Source organism: Cloeon dipterum, chromosome 1 (genome assembly GCF_949628265.1).
Source record: "Cloeon dipterum chromosome 1, ieCloDipt1.1, whole genome shotgun sequence".
In the NCBI taxonomy this organism is placed as follows: domain Eukaryota; kingdom Metazoa; phylum Arthropoda; class Insecta; order Ephemeroptera; family Baetidae; genus Cloeon; species Cloeon dipterum.
The window spans coordinates 14,894,695-14,919,539 of NC_088786.1; the positions used below are offsets into that span (position 1 = coordinate 14,894,695).

A 24,845-nucleotide genomic window follows, 5' to 3' on the forward strand; every position below is an offset into this window, starting at 1 on the left:
TGAGGTAATTAGATTAAAAATAAAATTCAAGAATAATGCAATGAAAAATTATTATTTTGAAGTTGTTTATTAGCCAGAAAAATTGTGTGTACAAGGGTTTTTTGTTGGATATAATCTGGGGTTCAAATTTAACCGATGGGTTTTACTATTCACTCTGGTTCAACTGCGTTCCTTTGTTGCTCTCTAGTTTGGGCTATTTCTGGATCTGCGTTTTTTGTCTATGTTCTGAAAGTCTACCGGGCTATTTTGCGGTTCTTCGCACCAGTAGCGTGCTCGACCATGCCAGAAAAACGTGTAAGTGGCTCATGGGCCTTTCGCTTCATAACTATCAGGTTTAACTCGCTTAAATCTTTTAAACATCCAACTTTATTTTGGTAACGTTAGTCCACTTTAATAAATTATAATAAAGAGCGATAAGAGTATAAAAAATTAGTATACTCTTAACATTATATTTTTTTGCAACGTTTTTATATTTTTTTGCTATATATTTCTACATTGTTTCCTAGGCCGAGACCAAAATCGTGATTGCAGATCCACAATTAGTTCCTCCAACAAATTCAAATGGAAATCCACCAGTACCTGGCAGAAAGTATTTTACAAAATTTTAATTAGATGTGGAAATTTTTAAAATATTATATTGAACAAGGTGCGACCAAAAATTAATGATGTCATTTCACTCGGCGGTGAAGAAGGTTAGAGCCGCTGCTAAGCTAAAAGAGTCGTTTGACTCGTCTGAAGTTAGTGTTGACGGTTGCAAGGAAGAAGGGTGTAGGTTGGATGCGGACCGACACTTCAAACAAATCGTCAAAGCAATAAACGGCGACGCCAGCCACTCTCACCTCATTTCATGCGAGCACAAGAAAGAAGTGTATACAATGACTTTCAACAGCAACTCGTTTACCCTTTTACAGGGCGCTACAACTTTGCGCCGCCTTGACGTCATGAAAGACTTCCTGAAGCTTATTCCAGAGGTATAGAATAAAACAACAAATCCATGTGAATTTAATAGTTTAGGGAGGGGGGGGAACTCTTCAATTGGGGATTTAGGTGAATTTCATATAAATGGTTACAACCCTGATTATAGGCGAATTTTTATGTTTGAAAAAAAATTATCAAATTAATCTACTGCCGCAACTTTTAGATTTTTTTTCAAAACTTCCTTAGTGTCATAGTGTAATTTTGGATTGATTTTGCTCACTGCAGCTATTTAATTGATTGAAATTTCCAACGGCAGGTGGATGTGAACCAAATCTCAGCGGACAGTTTTGGCGAGACGGCCTTGCACCTGGCCGCACTGGCAAACTTTGAGGAAGGTGTGCGTCTACTGGTGGACAGCGGCGCAGTGGTGGACGCCCTGGACGCTCACGGCTTCACACCACTGCATCATGCAAGTCTGCACAAAAACACGGAGGCGGTGCGGGCGCTGATCAGGGCCGGCGCCTCGCTTAAGCGAACGGCGCCGCGCTACTTCGACTTTTCGGCGCTGTCTATGGTGCTGCGGAAGACGCCAAAGGCAGTAGACGCCGTCAACGAGCGCCTCGACGCGTCAATTTCTTTTTCCCAAGACGAGAAGGACGATGACGGCGACAAAGTGACGTTGGAGTTTGACCTGCGGGAGTGGCAGTGCGAGGACGGGCCCGTTTCGCTGCTGCACGTGTTTGCTAAGGAGCACGACCTTGAACACCCCTTGCTCCGTGTCCTTCTTGAGGAAAACTGGAGACGCGCCAAATACATTTACTATTGGCGGATAGGGTTTGGCATCTTGTTTCTCGCCAGCATCGCAGCCTACGTTTACACCAAGGGCGAGCCTCAATGGCAGGTAAATTTTTTACGAAAATATATATGTATAATGAATTAGTGGATTTGAAATGACACTTTCTGATTCATTTTGGGGAATGAAGGTTGTGGTCGAAAAATAAACATTTTTTAACACACACAGTAACCTTATCAGGCAATATTTCTTTTTATAATTTTATTTATTTATTTATTTTTGAAACAACTTATTCCTGGTAGATTCATTGCACGGAATTCATTATTGTGGACGTCTCATCTAAACAATTTTTCAAGTTTAAGTAGGACTCCGAAACAATTTAAAAATATCGTGAAGCTATTCTGGGTGCAGCAAATAATACTTTTTTAAATTCTAAATTTATAGATGCTCGACTGCATGGATTCAACTAAAACCTTGACCATGTTGACAGATATACCCACTGCTCACGCTCGCCATTTGTGACTTTGTGAGGAAGGCGGTGAGCTTTGTGTCTTTCGCCAACAGCCCCGCCGCTTTTAAGTTCTGGAAAACACTGCTCACCTACCTGCAATCGTTTGATAACTATTGCGAGATTTTCTGCTACATAGGCGCGTGGGCCTTCTGGCGAGGCGACCAGGAGCTCAAGGACAGTATCGGCCCCATGGTTTTCTTGGCTTGCTGGTTTAAATTTATCGTTATGATCGGTGAATTCCGCATGTTTGGCTTGTATATCGACATGTACTACTTTGTGCTCAAGTCGTTCGTCAAGCTGATCCTTTCTTTCGGCGTCTACCTGCTCGGCTTCATTATCTGTTTCTGCATGTACTTCCGGGACGAAGAGCACTTTTCCTCCCTCTTCACGGCGTTGGTCAAAGTGGCCGCCATGATGGTCGGTGAGCTGGAGTACGGCGATTTGTTCAAGTCAATTTCAAGGCAGAACGGGACTGAAGGCTCCTTTGAGGTGCCTTGGCTCGTCGGCGCCAATGGGTTCTACAGCGTTTTCCCGCTGGCCTGCATTTTGATCTTCCTGGTGGCGGTTCCCATCGTTCTTATGAGTCTGCTGCTCGGTATTGTTGTGCAGGACGTGAACACAATCAAGAACCAGGCGCACTCGTTCCGCCTTGCGAGGAAAGCCGAGTTGGTTGAGTACTGTCTGATCACCACCGCACACGTGTCCAGGTTCCTTAAGTCTGGTTGCTGTGATTCCAAACCGTGCTGGTCGTTCTGGCGCTGCATCAAACCAGAAAACAAGCGGGTGCAGGACAATGGTAAAATTGTAAGCAAGGAGTATGCCTTTGATAATGAGGAATTGCCAGTTTACATGCATGACGCGTATGAAATAGCAACTAGAAATTCGGTGCATGACCAGTAAATCCTTCTAAACCATAAAAATAATTGATATAATGTTAATTAGGCTAACAAATTATACACAACTGCAATATAATAGCTCACATGTTTAGTCACCAAGATAACAATATAATTGTACACTTCCCTTATCACAATCGCATATGAATAATTTAGACGCAATCCAAATGCGACGTGACCTACAATAATTTAGAAATAGTATACATAAGAGTTATTCTTATCTATAGTTCAACAACATATTTGAGAAAAATAATTTACTTAAAGTCTTGCAACGAGTTTGGACTCTACCAGTTAACTGAGCGGTTGTGTTGAAAACAAAGTCAAGTAATGATTCTCTTGAGGCTGCTGTTGCTGACTTCTATTTTAACTGTGAGTTTGCAGAATATTGATTTTTGACTGTAGTAAATGACACCAGAATTTCAGATATTGATATCAAGCCTGCAATGTACTCCTTTGAAAATGGAGAACAATCAAATTGCAGAAGCTAGCTTCAGAATTGATCGGTTAAAATCAGACGAAGGTAAAATTATATTTGTTCAAATCCCAAAATAAACATTTTAACCCACCAATTTAAGCTGCTGAGAATGTGCGAAGTAAGCGAGGCTTGAAGAAGTTAAGAAAGTCTCTGAAGAAGTTTGGTAGAAAGGTGGAGAAAGGTTTCAAGGACGTGGCAGTAAAAATTGTTGTAGGAGTTCCTTCCGCTATTCTAGGATCAGCTGCTGTTGTAGGATAGAAACATTCTGACTTTTTATGTATGCTCAAATTTAAAAACGTGTGAAATTATAGACCATAATAAACAAGATTTTACAAAAATGAAAATAAATTATATTTATGTAGTTCCAGAAAGATGTGACAAATTATAGGATAAACAAAATTGAAGATGTCTCAAAACTTGAAATTGAACTTTCTAGTCTTGGGGACATGTCGGATGGTAAGCGAGTAGCGAGTGTCACGTTCAAAGCAGCCATCCTCCTGGAACCTAAAACGTTCTGGCATGACAAAAATGAAACAAAGCTATGTAATGTGCGGCGAGACGTACCTTTTAGCGCATGCTGCCCGGTTTGCAATTTTCATCTCACTGGACACCTGGTCAACACTTCTCTCAGCAATGGAGTGCAGCATTTGACTGTACATGTCGTCTTGCACGATCACCAAACTCCGTGGTTCAAGCAGCAACGATACAACCACCTCTGTTCGCATATCACAGCTTTCGCTTTCAGCCTGGAAAATGTATTCCTAATTATCAGTGTCACCCGAAAAAAAATTCAAGAAGAATAGTCTACTAAGAATTTTAAAAAGATTTTACTCTTAAGATAACTTATATAGTATGCAATTGAAAAATAAAATAAACTAAGGTACACCAATATATTTAAAATGTTATGACCAATGTGAGACAAATCACACCATAACATGTTAAGGTTAGAAAATAAGTTTGTGAGGACAGGCAGTCGTGAAAAATTTCAATTTTTAGAACTTAACTAATATAACGTGACACGCTTTTGGCGTTCAAAATTTTCATAATAAAATTAAACAAAGCATAAAATTGTATCAAAAATAATGAATACATATTATTTATCTATCATTTCATTGAAAGGAATAATTTACACTAACGTACCTGATCCGATCTTCTTTCCAGATCATCATTGTTACGAGGCTTGAAAAATTCAAGCACAGTGTGAGAACCACAGGAGATAGTTGTCACGGTGGGATAGAACAAAGGACCGTCTGTATGCGCCTATAATCACAATTAATGTATGTAAAGAGCCTATTTTGAAAAAAGAGATCTACATTTAAGGACGGTATTCACGTCTTAAAAATGAGCCAATTTTTTTCAATTATCAATGTGCAGTTGCATACCATGATTCCTTGTCCTGGGAGGTATTCATTGATTAGCACATGGTTAGGTTTGTTGTCTCCAAAAACTTCCAGCTGTGCTACTTTTTCCACACTGCTACTCAGCCACTGGAATAAATCCAAAAGTTGGAAAATTAGTAATTAAAAATACAGATGATATAAATTGGAAAATGAAAATATTATATTCGGATTTGTGGATGAGCTTCAAACAAATAGTTACATTTTAGAAAAGAGATTGCGAGGATCTTTTTCTCTCAAATTTTCATACGAGTTGACGTCCACCCCTACTCGGTCAATCTTCGCTGAGTATAGTAATTTTTATTTCTTTCTTTCATTTGAAAAGAATTTACTATGTTAAAATATTTTAGTAAGTTAAAATTTATTGTTAGTTGAACAAATTATAATTGTCATAAGCTAGTGCTACTATTGATCCCAAGTCTGGCAAAAATTAATATAGGACATGCTCAAAGTCGGATTGAGGCAAACAAATTACAGGGCGCTAACAAAGCGACTGGGGGCGCCCAGCCAGAAGGGTGCCAGAAGGCCAATATTAAATGAGAGGGGTGGCACCGAAGCACAGCCCGGTACGCCCTTATGGTTTGTCTGACTCGTGACGTGCTGTCTGGTAACCTTCCCTCTAAATTTAGCCCTGCAGAACCATAATAAAGATTACTTTGAAACTAAATTTATCATTGACCGAATTACAAAAGCTTCCTTCAAGTTCTGTAGCACGATCTATTCTGTCAAGCTGTGGTTGTGCAGGGAACGAATAATAATCAAGCAATATATTTGACATTTAAATTCGCCATACTATTTAAGTGTACATATCGTGTATATAAAATTACTTCATCATCATGCAAACATTCGGCCTAGCGAGAGAGGCACCTTTGAGGTAATGTTAAAAGGAAAAAGTCTCAGCCAGCAGCGATGCGCCACGCGAAAGCGCCTGCCAGCTAATTTTTGTCAAGTAGCCAGCCACCAGCTACTGCGAATTTAGCTAACAGGAAACTCTTTGGATCCGACGTTTTAGTTTTTGGTCAAACCATTGGATTCGTATAGCATTCCAGATGTTAACCACGAACAGAGGAATTTTTTTTGATTTGATGATTTCAGCAATTAAAGGCTTTAAGAAAATGGTCCAAAACTTTAAAATTGATTTTATAAACAGCAAACAAATACTTTTGTTCATTTAAGCTGAAGTTTGGAACATTTTTTAATAAGGATCAGTGGGTCATTTTTGACGTTTTAGAGAAAAAATTGAATATTTCTCACATGGGTTAGTTCCTAGCTTAGTAAGTTGTTAGTTACTTTAGTTACGCTATTTCCGTTATTGCCGAAAAAAACATGTTAATTGAAAACATAAAGTAAATTTAACCGTTAATGAGCTACTTGCCAAATCCCTGGAAAAATTCTAAAATATTGTGAAGTTTTCCGGAAAAATAAAAATTACTTATCAAAACGATTTGAATTGTCAAGCAGAGCCTACCTATCAAATATCATCTTGACTGAATAGCAACCAGCTTCATTCAACTTTGTTTCAAATTTGAAACATTTTATTAGTTAAATCCCATGAGGATTTTCAACCTTCAGAACCACATAACTCACAACAGGGCAGGACTGGCTAAGCAGGCGCTCACCTGGTGCACTTCCCAAATATTAAAATTTATCATGGGCCATATAATATGGTGCCCATCTGGCTGAGCTGCCCCGGTATTAATTTCGGCTCCAGTCTGGGCCCTGACTCGCAAACTCGAATCAAACATTTTTCCCCTGGTGATATCTCTTAACTTTTTGGTTACTACATGACTATTCAATGATTTCGCCAAAGATAGGTACATCAAATCTTAAGATTTGCTTTGTTAGCTACACCAGCCGCTGACCAAATTAAAAAAAGGGGAAGGAAAAGCTTTGGGCCGCGTTAGAGTATGTAACACTTTGTCAGCCGCTTCAGCACACCCAGAGAAAATGCTCCGGGCACTGACCATTTTTATCAAGCAAATTTAAAAAACGACTACCTATGTTTAATTAGGGTTGTATTAAATTTGAGAAGACTGTGAATATATATTGTAGATAATTGTGACAAAAACATTAGAAAGATAATATATTAACTTGGGGCATTATTTCTGCTATCATGCCCTTAGGGTGTGGAAGTCCACCCCAATTTTGTAGTCGTCGTCTCTTCAGCTGCGTCCATTTGGGTTTAGGAGCATTTAAGATGTTCTTAATTAGCATCTGTTCCTCATACTCGGAAATGAACTCAGGAATGTAGTAAATCGTGCAAGGTGCCTGTTGAAAAAATGATTATTCATTTTATTTTTGACATAATTGCAAATGATATAAATTATGAACACAAACCTCTGCAACCCGAAACTTTTGCAAATCAAAATCCACGTTTGTTGCCATTGCATAGTTACAGGGCAAAAATTAGATTAATTTCAATGTCAATTTTCTCTGGTTTGTGCTGCGGACGAGCAAAACAAAGCACCCGGCTGTGACAGTGCTAGAGCAGGCAGTCAGTGATGCCAGCAGAAATTTGATAGCAGGAGAGCAAGGCTGCCAACAATCTATCAAAATCCACAAGTATTTTCCAGATTTTTGACAGAAACATATATTTTATATTATTTTTTTATTTTCTTAATTTTACTATATTGATTTATTTATCTAATTAACTTTTTTATGGTATCAGGCGTATTATTTGGGGTGTTGGGGTTGGCACTTCAGAAGACCAATAATCATATTGAATGAAAAAGCAGAGGCGCATGAGCGGGGATAGTCTGCCAGTTACGCTGTAGAGACTATATATCCTATATATATGTATATATATATATATATATATATATATATATATATATATATATATATATATATATATATTCCAACGATATATGACAATAATGACTTCATTAATAAAAAACATTTATATGGTATTACATTGGTAAATTTTAATATTTTTTTCCAATTCGTACAGTTTCGTGATCAGTTCAATAAATATCATTCAGTGAGCTTTCGTTTACAAACAATTAATTTATCGTTGTGAACCTCGCAGCGCGCTATTGACTAATCAATTTTTCTTTTGGCTCCAAGTTAAGGATAAGCAAAGCTACAAAAATGGTACTTTTTACACACATTCATGAGCTTAATTGGCAAAACCAAAAATTATAAATTCTCATCTTATAATAATTATATAGTTCAATAATAATTCATAAAGGTCAAGAGAGGTAGAAATCGCTGATTGCATCAAGTTCACAAAATCTCTCATTGCATAAATCTTGTGTGCTTAATTTTTCTCGCAAACAATGAGGGATGCATGAAAATTCGAAGCAATTAATTTAATTAGCAGTGAAAGCAAAAAACATTTTTCGTGATTCCGTGTGTTCATTAAGTTTTGAATTTGCAGGATAAAAATAATTATTACTTAAAGATCCTCCCATGAAAGCTAAATTCTTCCTCAGCTATTTCGCACTCTTCATTCAATTTCAATTTCTTTCCCGCAAGTTTGGTTGAGAGTTAAAATTCATTTTAATTTTGTAAATGCTACATTTTGTTCTTCTATTAATTACAGTGTGATGAAAAATTGTGTGATTCGCACTAATACATCACCTCACTCAATCCGCAAACACACAAACTTTCGCCATTCACAACATGGACAAATGCATCAAATGATAACTTTACTTCAATATATCGCAACTGTGAAAACTTATTTGGCACCATTAGTCCTGCACGATGAGACTCCTGCATTTGCACTTCGTTTCCTATGACGAATGTAATCACTTTGAATACTAGTTCTCGATTTTCAATTAGTCTTGCTGCGCACGACACACTCTTCAGTAGTACCACATATTCATGTGCAATGTAACTTCCATCTATTGTCTTTATTTTTTGTTTATAAAATTGCTGTCGAGACGAGCTTTTACGCTATTCTCATTATTTACAAGAGTGTATAATTCGAAGCCAGTAAGTACTCCTGCACTGGCAGTTTTGCAAAAAAATTCTCGTAAGTGTACAGATACGTGCGGAGGGCGACTCTTGGGGGTTGCTGTGTGTGGTTGGCTCAACCCTCTCCGCCGACCTCTGCATGGGGGTGGAGATGGTGGTGGCTGTTCTGCTGTAAATGCAATCGCGGCCCGCGCAGCAACTTATCACGCGCCAACGGCGGCTGTAATTTAGTGCATTTTTAAAACAAGTTTTCCTATTTTATTAAATTTCAATTGTATATAACGCAAGAAAACTAATCCAATCACCAAGAATTAAGCGAGCGCAGACAATGTTCTTTATTGTTACAGCGTTAGAAGATTGCTGTATAAGTATTTACAATTTCTAAGAAATATATATAACACAAATTTTCTGAAAGACTAATTTTGAAACTGAGGGATTTTCAAAATTGATGGTAAAATTTGATTGATAATGCTTTCAGCTTTTGTTAAATTTCAATTTCTATGATTTTACCAATACATATTTTAATAAAATACAAATTTACGAATCTAAATTCTTTTAATTATTTAATTTTTTTCAAATTTTTAGCATTCCAACAGATTTAATGAGCATTTTTATGGATTTGATTTTCTATTTTTTTTTAAAAATTATTAATTCAAACTTGAATTAAATAGGACTTAATTCAGATTTTTTAGCCTTTTGTTAATGTAGCTGCGGAAAGAGTGCATACCTGGGGGCAACTGAAAATTGTGCGTTAGTCTTGAATGGGTCTACTGCTCATTGTAATTGTCGTCGTATTCATCCTGGCCATCGTCATAGTCTGGTTCGGGGGTGGTTTGCAGCGCCAGGTGGGGGACAAGGGTGGGCAGCGCAGGTGGGGGCTACACCATACATAGCGGAAAAGCATTAAGCATTAACCAAGCGAATATCAAGAGAGAGTTAATAAAGTTTTTTCATGTTAAATTAATTACACAACGCACAAAAAGTTTTAATGTACCTTTGTGGGCGGCCGCCAGCCGCAACCTGGCAACGGCAGGCCATCAGGACCAATGGGACAGGGTGCATCTAGTCCTGGTACCCCCTGCTCACCCTTGTCACCCTTGTCTCCCTTTCGGCCGCGTTTGCCGAGTGGACCCTAAGTAATATAAAAAAATAACAGGACAAATTAGGAAAAATTCAAATTAATCCTAAGTAGTCAAAATGACTCTTGAAAAAACTGCTATTGATATAGATATAAAACATTGAACACAAAATGCACAAATTTATTTCGTTTTTCCCTCTTCACTCAACGTTAGTTAAAGAGTTTGCTGAAGTCAGCTTGACTCTATTTTATCATACGCGATTTAAGATTTGAATCTGAGGTGAAAAGACACAACGATGTGTTCATTTGAATTAGTTGAATCACAGCTGCTCTCTTGAGCGCGTATGGGTTTGATTACAGAAAACTTCTTAAGCATTCACGTATTAGAGAAATCTGGGGGAAAAACGAAAATCGATTCGCCAGCGGTGAAAGGCGGCGTAATGAGATATAATAAAGAGTAACTCACCGCTTCTCCTCTCGTGCCCTTCTCTCCTTTCGGCCCCTATTGAGAAAATCGCATTTTAATAAATTCCGCCGGCTCAAACTTTGCTCTTAATATTAAAAGTTTGCACGCGAGCTGCGTGAACAAAGCGGGCAAGCATGCGATTTTATACAAATTTCGCACAGGGGCGGAAGGGTTGCGCCCGCGGGCACTTTGCAAGTCACGCCCGGGTCACTCCTCAACCATAAGAAACTCTGTGTTTTAATTTGAGAAATTCAAAATAAAATACCTCTGATCCAGGGATGCCGTCAGTTCCCTACAACAATTAACCACACCTGCGTTAGAACATGAAAATGCGACACTTTGATTGGAAATTAATGTTGTAAGATGGGGTTGGGAACGAACATTAAGCGCACCAACACCGCAAAAAAGGAGCAGTTTTGTATTGTACTCACGGGGAGGCCTGGCTCTCCTCTTTCTCCCTTCGTTCCAGGTTCACCCTGGGCTCCCTTAAATTCAATTTATTATTTTTTTAACAATACATAAATTAAGAAAAATGCTCACCTTCATGCCGTCAAGGCCAGGAGGTCCCTGAAATAAGGAAAAATATTGGAAATAATAAAAAAGGAAATGAAAATTAATCAGCCAAACAGAATAATACCCCAGTTTGAGCATAAACAGTGTGGGTGGCAGTAGTATCAGAAATAAGTTAGTAACAAATCACAAATTAAAGAATGGAAAGAAAATCTAATAGAGAAGCTGCAGTTTTTTCCACAGCAAATTAGTAAGGAAATAAATTTCAGCATTTGTTAATTATGCGAGGAGAGAAAGAGACACTTGTTAGGGAACATTCAAAATGCAGCATAGGTCACAATTGGAACATGTCAGTTTTATTGGACTAGTTGTAATTCTAATCTTAGGAAGTACTCGCAGCATCAGCAGTGTTCACATCCAGTATGTTACGCAGTAGACACCACATGTATTGTATATTATTATTAATAATTCATTTTGTTAGTATTACAATTAGTTAAGTCGTCGATGATCCATGTACAGTACATATCTTATACATTAATTATTAATGATCAATATTATATTTTCGCATCAATCAACATGCAATTTGTTAATATCGTGTTCCGGAATAGTGTTAGTTTTTTTTGGCAGCACGAATTTTTGTTATTGCAAATAACCAAGTATTTTGTAATTCTGACTCCTTTTGTGCTATTTTGACCAACTTAATAGAAAACGAGAGAGGCGCGCATTTCAATTTTCTATAAAAAGAGATGAGATTTTATTGGAACGAAATTCAATAATGTAGCCATTTTTGAGTGAAGTGAGTTAATTTTTTGATGGCCCGACAGCGTCGTCATTGTTGTTACTGGCATTGTTAATAGAAAAACGTGAAAACGCGACCCCGGGGGCGGGGTGGCCCTTTCAGGTGGGGTCGCGTTGATGCGGCTCGGCGCCGTACATCAGGCTTGTACTGCGGTGCGAGGGGTTCTGTGTGTGGCTTGAGTGCCGCACCGGCCTTACCACATGGCCTGGCTTGCCCTGCTCGCCGCGGCCCAATTCGCCTCGCATCCCCATCGGACCCTGAAAAAGTGACACCAACTTAGTCAATTTGCTCCTTATTTCTTAAATGTTATAAAATATTTCAAAACTGCAGAGCTAATGTTCGCTTTGCATATTATGTTGTTTTTTCCAGTAAATATTAAATATTTTTTTGTATTTTAAATTACAATTCAGGTGTTTAAAGATAAAATTGCATCAGCCTGAACTATTAAAAATGAAATATATCGATCTAATGAAAATTACATCATTATTACTATTTATTTAAAGGATTTTTTTAATTAATGATTCAAAGAAACTAACGAATCAGCTGTAAACATGGTCATGAAACAAAGACATACAAAATGGCAATTTAGCGTTTCATAAAAAAATACTTATGTCTCTTCAATCTTAAAGATTTTTGAATATATCCAAAAATGCACTTACGGGTAGTCCCATTGGTCCTGGGTCTCCCTTATTTCCTTTTTCGCCCTGCGGGACACACAACAAATCAGAATTTCTAGCTATTTAAAATTATCTTTGGGCTCTCACAGGTTCTCCCTTTCCACCGTCCTGTCCTCTATCACCCTTGATGCCTGGTGGACCTTGTAGACCACCAAGACCTAAACAAGAATCTTGTTAGTTCTGATTTTTATTTTATCGTTTCATATGAACTCACCAGGTGGGCCAGGTGGACCTGGCGGACCGGGAATCTGTAAAAGTTTCATATTTAGGAGCTGGTATAATTCACATGCTTTGCGGTAAATGAATAAAATTAAATAATCAAATGCACTCGCTCCTACACTTACAAATTCTCCAGTGATTCCATACTCATGTTGACCGTCACCCTGCAAATAAACATTGCATTAGCCCATATTCCAAGATATCTTTATCTGTGGATGTTTGGGGGAAAATAATGATATGCACACAAATGCAGCGGCTTAAATAACGTGCACACATCCAATAAGATTTAATTATAAATTCTCATTCAAAAGTTGGGAGAGAAAGACGGTAAATTTCGAGACATACCTGGCGCCTTCTAAGCTTTTTGTATTTCTGTGCAGGCCAATCAATGCGTGCCGAGAACAGACAGAGTGGAATTTTCGCATTAGTTTGATACGCGAAAAGTATAGAAAAGTGCATGCTCTCTGCTCTTTCTGTACACGAGAGAGTTTTTACTTCTAGTTTGCGAATAAATTCTCACACAGCTTAAAAAATTGAATGAAATGAGACGGCAGCTGAGAGTAGAGAGAAATAGAGGACGAATGCGAGAGACAGGGTGCTTTCCAGATGCAGGCGAATCAGTTTCGAATTCAAATATGCAATATGAGAGAGGAGGTGGTGTGTACGTGTGAATATGAATGTGGTAAAGAGAGAGCGCTGCAAAACTTACTGATCGAGCACTAATTGAGTGTGAGCCTGCTCTTGATCCCTGATAATCGTTAGACAAAAAATTATAACCATATTTACTGCGAATGGTTCCGAAACAGTTATAACACCGTTTAATTAAAGGTAAAGAAGAAAAGACTTACCGATTCACCCTTTTCACCTTTGTCACCCTTCTGGCCCGGATAGCCCTGGAAAGAGCAAGATTAGAACCTTGAAGAGTATATTTTAAAGTAAGTCTTACTGGTGGACCAGGCAGACCAGGTGGACCCATGAGACCAGGAGGACCGATGTCGCCGTACTCGCCTTTGTCACCCTTCGGACCAGCTTGGCCCTGAAAAATTCCGTGAGTTTCCTCAATTTTCCTTTCCTGATTTTACTCACTGGAAGTCCTGGTGGTCCCTGCGGCCCAGTTTCGCCGTTGAGTCCATCTAAACCTGGCGGACCTCGACTTCCACCTTCACCCTTTTCGCCTATGATTATAATTTGAAAATTTTCAACTTGATGTAGAAATTTTAGATCTATCATATTTACCAAACATGCCCTGATCTCCCTTTTCGCCCTTCTCAGCTCTGGGACCCAAGTCACCAGGTTCACCCTTAGGACCTGGAGGGCCTGGGGGGCCTATCATCATTGGTCCACTATCTTCACCAAATCGTCTCTGAAAATTGTGCTGTATCAGAAACATGCCAGTAAATTTAATTTTTAAAATTTTAGTTTTAAAGCAGCATGCATTGAAAATTAAATTGAGTTAGCTACTTACGAACAGAACTAAAACAAAGTGGTCCAACGAAAAACCAAAGCACGCTCACAACACAAATAAAGAGAGACGCTTATGACCGCTATGGGAGGGAAACAAAGGTTAGTGTCGCAAATTAAGAACGATTAGTCCACCATTCACCGAAGAAAAAATCAATATAAAACTAGTTTCTACACCATTAATTACTACTGCCACCACACACACAATTTTACACAGAAAAGTTAGTCCCAATTTGTTGCCCGTCAAGAGAAAAAAGTTTTGTTGCCAACAGCCGCGAGAGTAATACATCGATCGATTGGCCCCATGCAAATTTATATATAAACGCGCGGGAGTGCGCCGCCAAAAGAGCTAATTGACACGGCGGTAATTGAGGTGCATGCTGCGCGAGTGTGTTTAATTAATTTACACAGTAAGTTATTACGCAAGCTGCATTCCGAACCGTTTAATACGCGATATGCATAAATCATCATTTATTAATTGACACTCAGCGGACGCGTCGTTAATAATGGATTTGCGTCCGTCGGAAATGAAACTCACTCGTTTTCCTTGCTTGCCCTTTCCGCCACGCTCACCAGGTGGACCCTGGGGTCCTATAGGCCCTATGTCACCCTTGGCACCGGAAGGTCCTGCAAAATGAAACGGAACTTAAATGCAGTTCAAAGGGGGATACTTGCAGTGAATACCTGGTGGGCCTGGAGGACCAGGCGGACCTTCGATCAGACCCGTGCGGAACTCTCCTCCTTCGAGGGTCGTCGTGAAACCTCTGTCACCTTTTTCACCACGGTCACCCTGAAACAAGGTGAATGTAGAAAAGGATTATGGGACAGAGTCACGCACCAAAACGCAAAAAAAGGAAAGGGGAAAATTAATCCAGAGGGAATTTTTGCAAACTATACTCACAAACCAAAATTATTATACTGCTTGCAAAACTATAAAACAATTAATATTTTGCATCTATTAATTAAGCAATTCAATGGAAACAAAAACCAAAATAATTTCAAATGCTACTAAATGGCGTGAAATATCTCTCACTTGTGGGGAGATCCAATATACGCTAGAACCTTTGTCTCCCTGAAATTTTCGACATTTTTAAAAAACCAAGTATCGTAACGTAGAACGAAATGCTCACCTTTGCTCCAGATGGTCCTGGCATTCCAACGCCAGGCGGTCCGATTGGGCCTGGTGGTCCTCGCTCGCCTCTTGGACCTGGCTCACCTGGAACACCTGCACGCGATTTTTAATTGTTCATGTGGTTCAACAGGCTGGTTACAGTAATAATTACCTTGTCTGCCGTCGTGTCCAGGTAGACCTTCTCTGCCCTGAGGACCTGGCGAACCTGGAGGTCCTGGTTCTCCCGGCTCACCCTAAAAGCACGGAACGAGTGTTAATCCACCAGTTCATGCTATACTCGTAGTCTATTTACACGATTAACTAATTAACTAATGTGATTATAAATAATTATAATGCTACAAAAATTGTAATTAAATAATGAACCAAATTAAATTACAGTGCAGTGAGTATGAAATTTACAATTTTGTGTAAACGAAAGATACCCAGAAACCGAAAGCATGCAATTGCTCTGAGGCAGAAAAAGAGAACACAAATTACCTGCTGTGGGCAGTCACTTAAACGTATGATTTTCTAATGAGGCTTTTAAAAACCCTTTATCTGCGAAGCGTAATTTTCATTTCTATTCGTACAGTTGAATTGTTTCCTCGAATCTACTAATTAAACTGGTTTGTTTAAAGTTTTATTTAGAACATTTAATTCAACATTATTTATTAAAATTGATAAACTAAACTTGGGCAAATAAGAAGGTAAGGCTAGTAAAAATTATCTCAGTATTATCCAACTCACTATAGTGTTTATTTATTCATAGAAAAACGTTATTTTTACTATATTACTTAGTTCAGTTCGACAACTCGCGATTAGTCCATTCAAATTACGCCCAAATTGCACGAACAATTTCCAGCTGTGTTAGCTTTGTTAATTGCACTTACTTTGAGCATGATGACGTTTTGAGAAGAAATGTTATGTCCACTAGCCTGAAGGCCCTGCAAGCAGCACACCGCAGGTAAAAACAAAACACGCACACATGTAACGGAATAATTAGTGCGAAAATTAGTAAATCAACAATTAAACAAGTATTATAACAACAACAAAGAATAAGCACCGACAACCAGCAGCACAGGTGAGAGACAATTAAAACGGATTCTAACTAAGAATTAGTCTGTTAAAAATACGCGTGCAACAAGTATAAGTTCAAAGTCGAGGGAGATTAGCCGCGGCACAGCTGTCCTCAGGTTTACCTTAACCGCGACGATTTCTGCGTATCCAAGGGTTCCACCACGAAGGGTAGTTACTGAGCGCTTCACACCACCCTGTAAGTATACACGACAACCCCCGAATCTCAATTAACAAAGCGGTCGACTAGGAAAGATTATTATTATACTGCACAAACATTTTCAAGACTGGTGCACCAATTTTTATTTTGGGATAATTGGGATAACTGCAGAATTTGATTTCATTCTTTAAGAAAGTTGGGGGTAAGTTCAGATCAAAGTTGGAAATTTGAGCAATTATGACTGAATTTATGTTGTTGAAACCAATAAATCTGAAAATTTTCTAACGCTCCAGAGAGTCATACTAAAAATTTGATTTAACTTCATTTTTCTATTTATCCGTTTACTAAATCTCAGGATTTGCCTGTTGGAGTATAATTAGATAATAGCTGTAAGAACTCAGAATATCTGTGAGCAGCGGCGTATTTTGCACCAGTCTCTAATGTCAAGTCGAAGCCTTCAGATTATATGCGCGTTGGAACAAAGCTGCTGCCATTATTTGGGGATTAAATATTAGATAAGCGTCAATGTGCTGTCACCAGCGCCTGCAGCGCGCCACTTACTTTGATAATTGACACGTAGTCGAGGCCGGCGCCGCCTGGCTCACCCTTGGGTCCTCGCTCTCCGACGCGTCCCTGCAACACAACACTTTCTTCTTAGCAAACTCGCGGTCTCTAGGCATTTCGGGGTAAGCTGCTTAAGGCACTTTGCCGCCACTAATGCGGCAAATCAGCGAGAACGTGCAAAACTATGGTCGCATCTTGATTTTCTATTTCTCGTGCAACTCCACGTTTTAGAAATAAACCATGAGCAATACTTACAGGCTCTCCTTTCGGGCCGTCCAAACCAATGGGACCCTAGAAAAGGTTGCTAAGTTGAAAATTTTGCAGGCAAAATCATAATGTAACGAATAATCAGTACAAATAAATAGTTTACTGAAGTGTAGCAGAGAGAGAGAGAGAGAGAGAGAGAGAATTTTGGATCGTTAAAATTGTGGTCAAAGTTTTAGACATCCAACCATATTAATAAGATATAAAAATTGATAAAAATGTACAGCTAAAAGATAAAACGTTATTTAACTGCAAACTAAATCAGTACATATATTAAACTGTTACTCATTCAAAATTAAAAGCCCGCAATTAGTATTCCTGTTCTAAGACAATAAAGCATACTAGGTGAATTTGTCAAACAATCACAATTATAGAAATTTAAATTTCATTTCCAAGTATTCATCATATGTGTGAATTTGAATGGTTATATGTGTGTAGAAACAAGTCAAAGAGCACGACAATCCAATATTCAACATTGTTAAATTTTCTATCTATAACCGTTGATGAGATTTATAAAAAGAAAGAACCATTTTCCAAAATCTACTCCAACCACAACAACAAATGATGCAAATTTCGCTTTGAAGCGAAATTCAATCTCATGCCGAATAAAGGAAAAACAATTAAACTACAAAATAGGCCTTGTTCTGGATTCAGCCTGGTAATGTTAATTTCAACTCGACGAGATAATGTGATTTTAACGCTATTTCATTTTGGGTTAGTTTCGTAAAAGCGACCGTTAATGGCACAAAAAGCGAGTTAACATGGTTAGTAGGCTTTTAACCAACATTTTACTTCTGCGTTTAACGTTACATACCATTGGCCCTCTAGCGCCTTTCTCGCCCTAAACGAATGGCAGAAACCAAAAAATTACATATAGGGTTGACAGTAAAAATATTCTTTTTAGCAATGTGATTGTTATTTGAGCTGCGCAGATCGAGAGGATCGTATAATATGAACAAAAAGAGTGGAATGGAATTGCCGCTGAGCGACCACGGGAAATTAATAACGGGGCCAGGGGACAGCAGTAAAAAAATTCATCTCGGCAACGTTATTACGCAGTATAAATGTCAAGAGCGATAAATTATTTACCGGGAATCCATTCTTGCCGGCAGCTCCTGGTGGTCCCTAAAACGTGAACACAAATTCCAGATACATTTATGTGTGGAGGGGAAAAGGTGTACTGTGAGGCCTACCTGAGTGCCCTTCTCGCCAGAGTCTCCCTTCTTGCCTCGCTTGCCTCTCTTGCCAGGTGGGCCTGGTGGACCTGCAACAAATTAATTCATCCCTCGTCAGTGCATGCGGGATAACGTCTTCATCTGTGGGCTGATATTAAAACGCAAGCGCACCGTTTATTAATTGTTGTGCGCTTCCATGCCTCTCCGCATTCTTTTCAATTTAAAAAAGGACTATGTATTTCGGTGATTATATCACCGTTTTTCACTGAGAACGGAAAGTAGAATATGAAATCGATGGGTGACTGTTTAACTGTTATTTAAATAAATTTTCAATGATGTTTTTAATATATTTTTTTAGGTACATCATACACATTATTTGGAAATTAAGAAAGAAAATACATCGGGAAGACAAGAATGCAAAAAAGAGCCATTTCATCATTATGAGTTTTCGTAGACCGAATTCAATTCGAAATACATTTTATGTGCTTTACAAAGTACTTGAATAAATAATCTATAAATAATTTCCCTTTGCTTGTACCGATCTCGTCAAAATTCGACAACATTAAACATAATTAAGGGGAAAGCTCTCATCTCGCTGCTATTCATGCCGTTCGTGGGTTTTAATCCACGTCGAGCAGCAGCGCAAATTGTTTGCCAATGCATTAAAGCGCTCGAGAGAAGTTTGAATAAGCGAAACGCAAACGCTGCTCTCGCGGAAAATGCACTTGACTACACAAAACAAGAGGAACACAGTTCCAATCAAAGCGTTTCCAACGGCATTCAGCTCTGAATAAAGAGCGGATGAGGAATCCTCTGGCTTTTTATTAACGGCTGCACTTATTTATATTTATTCCCGGCCACTGGGAACACATAATAAAGTGCCGTGTTTATCGGGGAACAAGAAAACACCATTAGGCTTTGGAACTGACACACACACGAGTTCCTAACTACGCTAACTAAGCTGCTTTGCTTACATCTCGTCCGCCCAGGAATCACTTTTGACCTCAAGAGGGCGCAAGTTCATTTTGGAATAAGCTTTGCTCATGGATAAATATTTGAACTTGACAGTACATGAGAACAGCCATTCATAGAAACTACTTTGATTTCATCGCACTGGAGTGTCCTTCATAAAAAAATCATTATTTCAAATAATATTGTTTCAGAAATGAGACTTTCAGGACAGTTAAAAAATATACGGTTTGATGTGTGTAAATTAGCATCAGTACCAAAAGGCTAATTAGAATTTAAAATTTATTCTAACGAGTATTCTTGTGACACAGGCTTTTGGTTTTCGCGTGTTGTTTTATTCGTTTTCCCGTTGATTGAATCTCGCCTGCGTGTTGAATAATTTATGCATTTTGATTATTTGTTTGGTGCCACGTGCACGTCCAATTCCAGCCGTGATTGATGGAATTTTTGATCAGCATGAATTGCCTGGAACGAGCCCGAAACTTCGTTTCGTATTCAAAAACTGAACATTGTCATCAAACAGAGAAGAGAATTCTCATTTAAAGCAGTTTTAATTTATCCGGCATGACGAATAAATTAAACGAGCTCTTCTGTTTTCTCTTTGCTCGCTGTTCATATCAGTGACTTTGTTCGCTCAGCACTTTTCATATTTTAGTTAAACTCCAAGTTATGATGTGTGCGAAAATGTTTTTTACCTTAGGGAAACACACGAAGTTCTATATAAGACAGTGAAACTTGTGAAAAGAACGATATATAATATCCGTAATATGAGATCTTTCAATGTTCCAAGCTTGTTTTAAGTCTTATTTCTTCTCCTATTTTTATTTTCAAATTGGGCTGTGAGATTAGGTTGGTAACTTCAACAATGGAAAATAGCATGGTAATACGCCAATAGTAATCTGAAAGCTGAAAGACGGTGGTAAACTATAAAGCTAGCGTTGCATCATTGACGATTTGATTTTCCGCGGCGAGTTTTAAAAAGCGTTTCGAAGGCTGCGAGCTATTCTTGTCCTCTTTCACGGAGGCCCACTTTGCATATCAAAGCCAACGCATGCAAACAGAGCACTTTAAGGTAAAAAAGACGTCGAATGGGTCGATTGTGCACACTCAGGGAAACAAGTCAATCCATTGCTGCGGCCGGATGAAAATTGAATGATGAACGAACTCTTGCGCATTCAACATTGTCTTAGTCGCAGTAGCATAGAGCGAAAAACGGGGCATTCACCGGCAAAGAATAGATTATCAATAAAGTGCTGCCGGCGGTGCACGAAAGACAGAGGATGAATAAATAAATTGCGCCGCCCTGCGCCGAGCTGCTTTCTTCGTCTTTTTATTATCATATCTCGAACGAATGAAGAGCATAGCAGCAAGGCACGTGATGCATTTTATCAGCGCCAAGTTGAGAAAAACGATGCACGACCGCGAGAGAGAAATACAAATGCATTACCATTTATTACGCGTCTTGCTGGAGGGAAAAACATGAACACACCGAGTGCAATATTCCGCTGGGTGAATTAAATTATGTCGGGAAGTGGAAAAATGCAGAGCAACAATATTGAATTTCTATTGCTTCTCAAAGAATGAATGCTGCGTATTTGTCTTTTCAATATTTATGGCAATTTATTCTTATCCAAGAGCTCTTAAAAAGTACTGCCAAATCATTGGGAAGAAATAATATTATTGCCACAATTACAATCAATACCACTCTCTGCTCAGGAAACGTAACTTTATATCGAATTTAAGCAGAAGAATTTTCGATTAAAAAAAAAATAAAGGGCTGTGCATGTTGAGAAAAAAGCAAATTTTCCAAATTTTCACATTAGTTGATTTTAAAAATACTAACTTTTAAAACGGGGGCAATGCAGCAGAATATTGTCTACCAGCCATAGCAGCGTAAGTGCAATTAAATATGGATAAGATTTCGCAATCGGCGAGTTAAACGCAGGGAGAGATGATCATCGCATGTCCATATGAACACGATCGTGCGGCACACGTCGTTGGCGATCATTGAAAGAGTGCGAGAGAATGGCTGTGATTAGGCGCGGGACACGCAAGCAACATACAGCAGCCAATAAAGTGTCGATTTTATGGACCACTTTGCCCGAGCAGAAGCCGAGAATGCTTTTACATTCACACAACGAGCAAGGAGAGAGAAAAGGCGGAAAGATTATTAACTTGGGCAGCAGACTGTTGGTCGTTTGTCACAAACAAAGTGCCAAGAGCAGAGCGGAGTAGACTTTTTGTCTCGCCAGGCGTGGGAGGAGGACCGCCGCCATTCGCAATTATCCCCTGCCCTGCTTTATTGGCAAACTTTGCCCGCCACAATGTACTTTTTGTCGCAGTTCAATTTTGCAGCAAAAACTAGCCGCCGGACACAGACGGAAAAGGAACAATTCACTAGGCAATTTAATTTTGTGCCAAATTGACAGATCAACATTGTTTCCTCAACAATTTCATTGCAAACTCGTCCAAACGAGATTTCGTTAACCCTTTGACAAAATTAAATTGTGTCATGCTTTGAACGTGTGGCGCCTTCTCGCCACTACGATCCTACTACTTTGCATTTAACCTGTATCGCCAGGTGGCAGTACAAAGGTGTGCGACAAGCAGACAAGCAGTGCATCCTTACTGCACCTTCTCCCCCACTGCACCTTAAGCCTCGCACGACAGCAGTCGCAACACAACACAATATTAATGAATGAAATATTATTGAAATTGAAAAATTCACACTATATACAAATTAAAATGTCATTTAGTCATTTCAATGGGCCTCTAATATATATATATATATATATATATATATATATATATATATATATATATATATATATATATATATATATATATATATATATATTTATATTACATAGATTCGGTTAACTGAGATGCTATATCACGTCCAATTGTTTCTCGGCATTACAAAAGGCACAATGAAACAGAAGGGAGTTTGATTGCAATAGTTTGAATTTGCATCTAGCAAAAGGTGCAAATTGATCACACGTAGAATTAAATTGGTAAACACGAATTTCCGGCTGCAAGGCTGTAAATGTGTCCGCCTGAGTTACGGCACGTGTGGAGCGAATTTAATTTCAATTCATATCCGCCCAGCTTTAATAAGATCGGGAAATGAAGTCGTAAATCAAAAAGGTCATACTCCACTGGCTGGCCGCACGCTCGCCCGCCCGACCAGAGGCCTTTAATGAAACAAAGCCGCCGCCTTTTGGCTCGCAATCAGCTTTAAGTTACAATACTATTATTTCAGTTTATTTTCTCTTATTTTCCTTTGGTCAAATGATAATTCTGCTGATTTTCTCTTTCCATCTGAAACAGCCTGCATATATTTATGCAGATAAAAAAAGCAATATTCGACAGACATATTTTAGTTCGATATAGCAATTAAATAAGATCCCCAACGACACTCGTTTCATAACGCAATATTCCAAATATCGCATGCTACACGGTTTATATTTCTACTGTCTACAATTTAAACATTGACATAGCTCTAATCAAAATTATTTTGTAATATGAATGCGACCGTCGTGCCCAAAAGTGATGTATTAATTTACGAAATTCTCTGTGAAAATATGATTAATGAAATTTGCTGTTTATTGAAAATAATATTCCGTCGCATCATGGAATCTTCATTTCAGCCCTTTCACGTGGGTTGCGGGAGGTGCGACGGTCGAGGGATTTGCGTGCAACACCGCTCAAATCAAAATCCCGGCGATGCAATCAGTGTTGCGAGGCAGTGGAACTGGGTGAGCACTCGCAAATGTAATTGCGCCAGATCAGTCGGGCAAAACAGTGCCACGGCTAAATTATTTAAACCTCGGGCAAATCTGATTTGCAGCGCTGCTGGAAAATCCTCCAACACGAGCTGAAAACAAGATACACCGAGTCTGCAGTGCACATCATTGCTACGTACGTCACTCTGTAGATAAATCGGTTGCAACGTTAAAAAACCCTTTGGTAACAGGAATTTCATCGAGTTACACATGCAGTGATTTGGATTTGCTGATGTTATATGACCTTTACGTTCTATGGTATAATAATTTTACAATTATATTGACAACAAACATCAATTAGAACATTTTGAAATCATATTATCAAAAATTTTCAAATTTTCTCAGATAAGAAGGGAATAACAGGAAATCCCAAAAAGAAATATGAATAGTAAAACACATAGCAATAAACTTTTATTTCAAAACAACAGTACATTGCAGCACTTTAAAATACTTTAAATAAAACACAAAGAGGAATCAGTGTTCCTTAAATCAATCAGCAAGCTTGTGCGAGCTGTTGATGTTGAATTTGAAATGAAAACATTTCTCAGCAGCTTCATCTCGGCGAGTCTATTTCCAGAAACCATTTTTCAGCGGCGGAAGCACGCGCTGAGTAATTTACGGCCACTTCCATTTCGGTTAATCACATACAGAAGCAGAGAGAGTGCTCTGCTTGATGAAAAGGAGCCGTTTCTCGATTTTGATCAGATGAAAAGTTAATTTTTCATCCCGGCACGCTACGGTGGTGGTAAAAAATCGCACTCAAATGTCTGTCTGAGACGCGTCCAAGGCGAATATTTTACGAGTTGCGCTAGAGCGATGACAGATCTGCTCGTCCCCTGCGTGAACCATCCATCAGCTCTACGCGTGTGGCTTTAGGGGAAGTGACAAACGAAATTTTGTAAGGTCGTGATTTTGAGACAGACGCACGTTTTTACTCACTTTGGATATATCATGTAATGAATTTTTTTGCAATCTTCCTTACACTTGCGGAGAGAAATAAGTTTAATCAGTTCCAATGGGAAAAGATGTAGAGATGTATTGAAATTTATCTTAAATTTCTTTGAAAGCACGATTTTTAAAGTAAAATCAGATAAGGTAAGGAGTTCAACAAATAATATATCCTCACATTTCATAACCTAGGCAAATTCTACAAAACTATTTTTGCCATTTAATCCAGGAAATCATGGATCTGTAGTGGTTGCGGAGCCGAGCTCCCACTCCCTTTTCACTTTTGGTCTAGGGTATTGTTATTAATGATTGTTAGACGATATATTTGTTAGAAATTCGTTAAAGCAGCAGAGAGAGATTTTGAATTTAAATTAAGTTTTCACCGGAAGCACGAGCCAACAAGTCACATCTTAAGAGTTCCGAGCGTTTAATTGAGAAGGACCCGGTTCATTCGGGTAAATCCTTTTAATTTTAAATTATTCTTCAAGTCAATTCTCTTTTATTGTTAATTCTAAAGTCGATTATGTAATTTGTTTAAAGGTCCTTGTATTCTGTTAGTCGCAATAGTCGACAAGAGACTTTCTGATTAAACAGAAGAATTGTTCAAGATCCCGCAAGATTTATTTTTCACCTCCTATCCCCCAAAGATCTTTCATCTTAAATTATGAATAGGATATTTT

At 38.6% G+C, this 24,845-nt stretch overlaps 3 protein-coding genes across 22 annotated transcripts in view; 1 reads left to right on the plus strand and 2 right to left on the minus strand.

Annotated features, from left to right (window-relative positions):
- The first annotated feature begins 279 nt into the window (after nt 1–279).
- Nucleotides 280–3,122, plus strand: LOC135941430 (transient receptor potential channel pyrexia-like). Its single transcript, XM_065487346.1, has 5 exons — nt 280–294; nt 507–589; nt 647–971; nt 1,235–1,819; nt 2,202–3,122. The coding sequence occupies exons 1-5, from the start codon at nt 280–282 to the stop codon at nt 3,120–3,122; spliced, it is 1,929 nt and encodes a 642-aa protein (XP_065343418.1).
- LOC135947981 (alpha-ketoglutarate-dependent dioxygenase alkB homolog 6) lies at nt 2,325–7,485 on the minus strand. Its single transcript, XM_065497007.1, has 6 exons — nt 7,325–7,485; nt 7,079–7,255; nt 4,973–5,077; nt 4,731–4,850; nt 4,155–4,336; nt 2,325–4,094 (listed from the first exon to the last, which is right to left on the minus strand). The coding sequence occupies exons 1-6, from the start codon at nt 7,370–7,372 to the stop codon at nt 4,001–4,003; spliced, it is 726 nt and encodes a 241-aa protein (XP_065353079.1). The 5' UTR covers nt 7,373–7,485; the 3' UTR covers nt 2,325–4,000.
- Nucleotides 7,486–7,885: 400 nt separating this feature from the next.
- LOC135935401 (collagen alpha chain CG42342-like) overlaps nt 7,886–24,845 on the minus strand; it is an 80,422-nt gene continuing 63,462 nt past the window's right edge. Inside the window, exons 2-31 of one of the 20 annotated variants that reach the window (XM_065477685.1) lie at nt 18,482–18,552; nt 18,378–18,413; nt 18,103–18,129; nt 17,280–17,315; nt 17,022–17,093; nt 16,426–16,497; nt 16,117–16,170; nt 15,399–15,480; nt 15,246–15,340; nt 15,149–15,187; nt 14,800–14,905; nt 14,654–14,742; nt 13,891–14,017; nt 13,741–13,829; nt 13,601–13,690; nt 13,503–13,547; nt 13,364–13,402; nt 13,000–13,026; nt 12,780–12,818; nt 12,650–12,683; nt 12,523–12,593; nt 12,418–12,462; nt 11,956–12,015; nt 10,990–11,016; nt 10,881–10,934; nt 10,715–10,741; nt 10,450–10,485; nt 9,900–10,037; nt 9,633–9,783; nt 7,886–9,125 (exon numbers count right to left, since the gene is read on the minus strand). In XM_065477685.1, coding sequence (XP_065333757.1) covers nt 9,673–9,783; nt 9,900–10,037; nt 10,450–10,485; nt 10,715–10,741; nt 10,881–10,934; nt 10,990–11,016; nt 11,956–12,015; nt 12,418–12,462; nt 12,523–12,593; nt 12,650–12,683; nt 12,780–12,818; nt 13,000–13,026; nt 13,364–13,402; nt 13,503–13,547; nt 13,601–13,690; nt 13,741–13,829; nt 13,891–14,017; nt 14,654–14,742; nt 14,800–14,905; nt 15,149–15,187; nt 15,246–15,340; nt 15,399–15,480; nt 16,117–16,170; nt 16,426–16,497; nt 17,022–17,093; nt 17,280–17,315; nt 18,103–18,129; nt 18,378–18,413; nt 18,482–18,552 — 1,838 coding nt within the window. In that variant the 3' untranslated portion in view covers nt 7,886–9,125; nt 9,633–9,672. The remainder of the gene's footprint in view (nt 9,126–9,632; nt 9,784–9,899; nt 10,038–10,449; nt 10,486–10,714; nt 10,742–10,880; nt 10,935–10,989; nt 11,017–11,955; nt 12,016–12,417; nt 12,463–12,522; nt 12,594–12,649; nt 12,684–12,779; nt 12,819–12,999; nt 13,027–13,363; nt 13,403–13,502; nt 13,548–13,600; nt 13,691–13,740; nt 13,830–13,890; nt 14,018–14,653; nt 14,743–14,799; nt 14,906–15,148; nt 15,188–15,245; nt 15,341–15,398; nt 15,481–16,116; nt 16,171–16,425; nt 16,498–17,021; nt 17,094–17,279; nt 17,316–18,102; nt 18,130–18,377; nt 18,414–18,481; nt 18,553–24,845) is intronic. The other 19 variants (XM_065477691.1, XM_065477716.1, XM_065477762.1 and 16 more) reach the window with 19 other exon arrangements.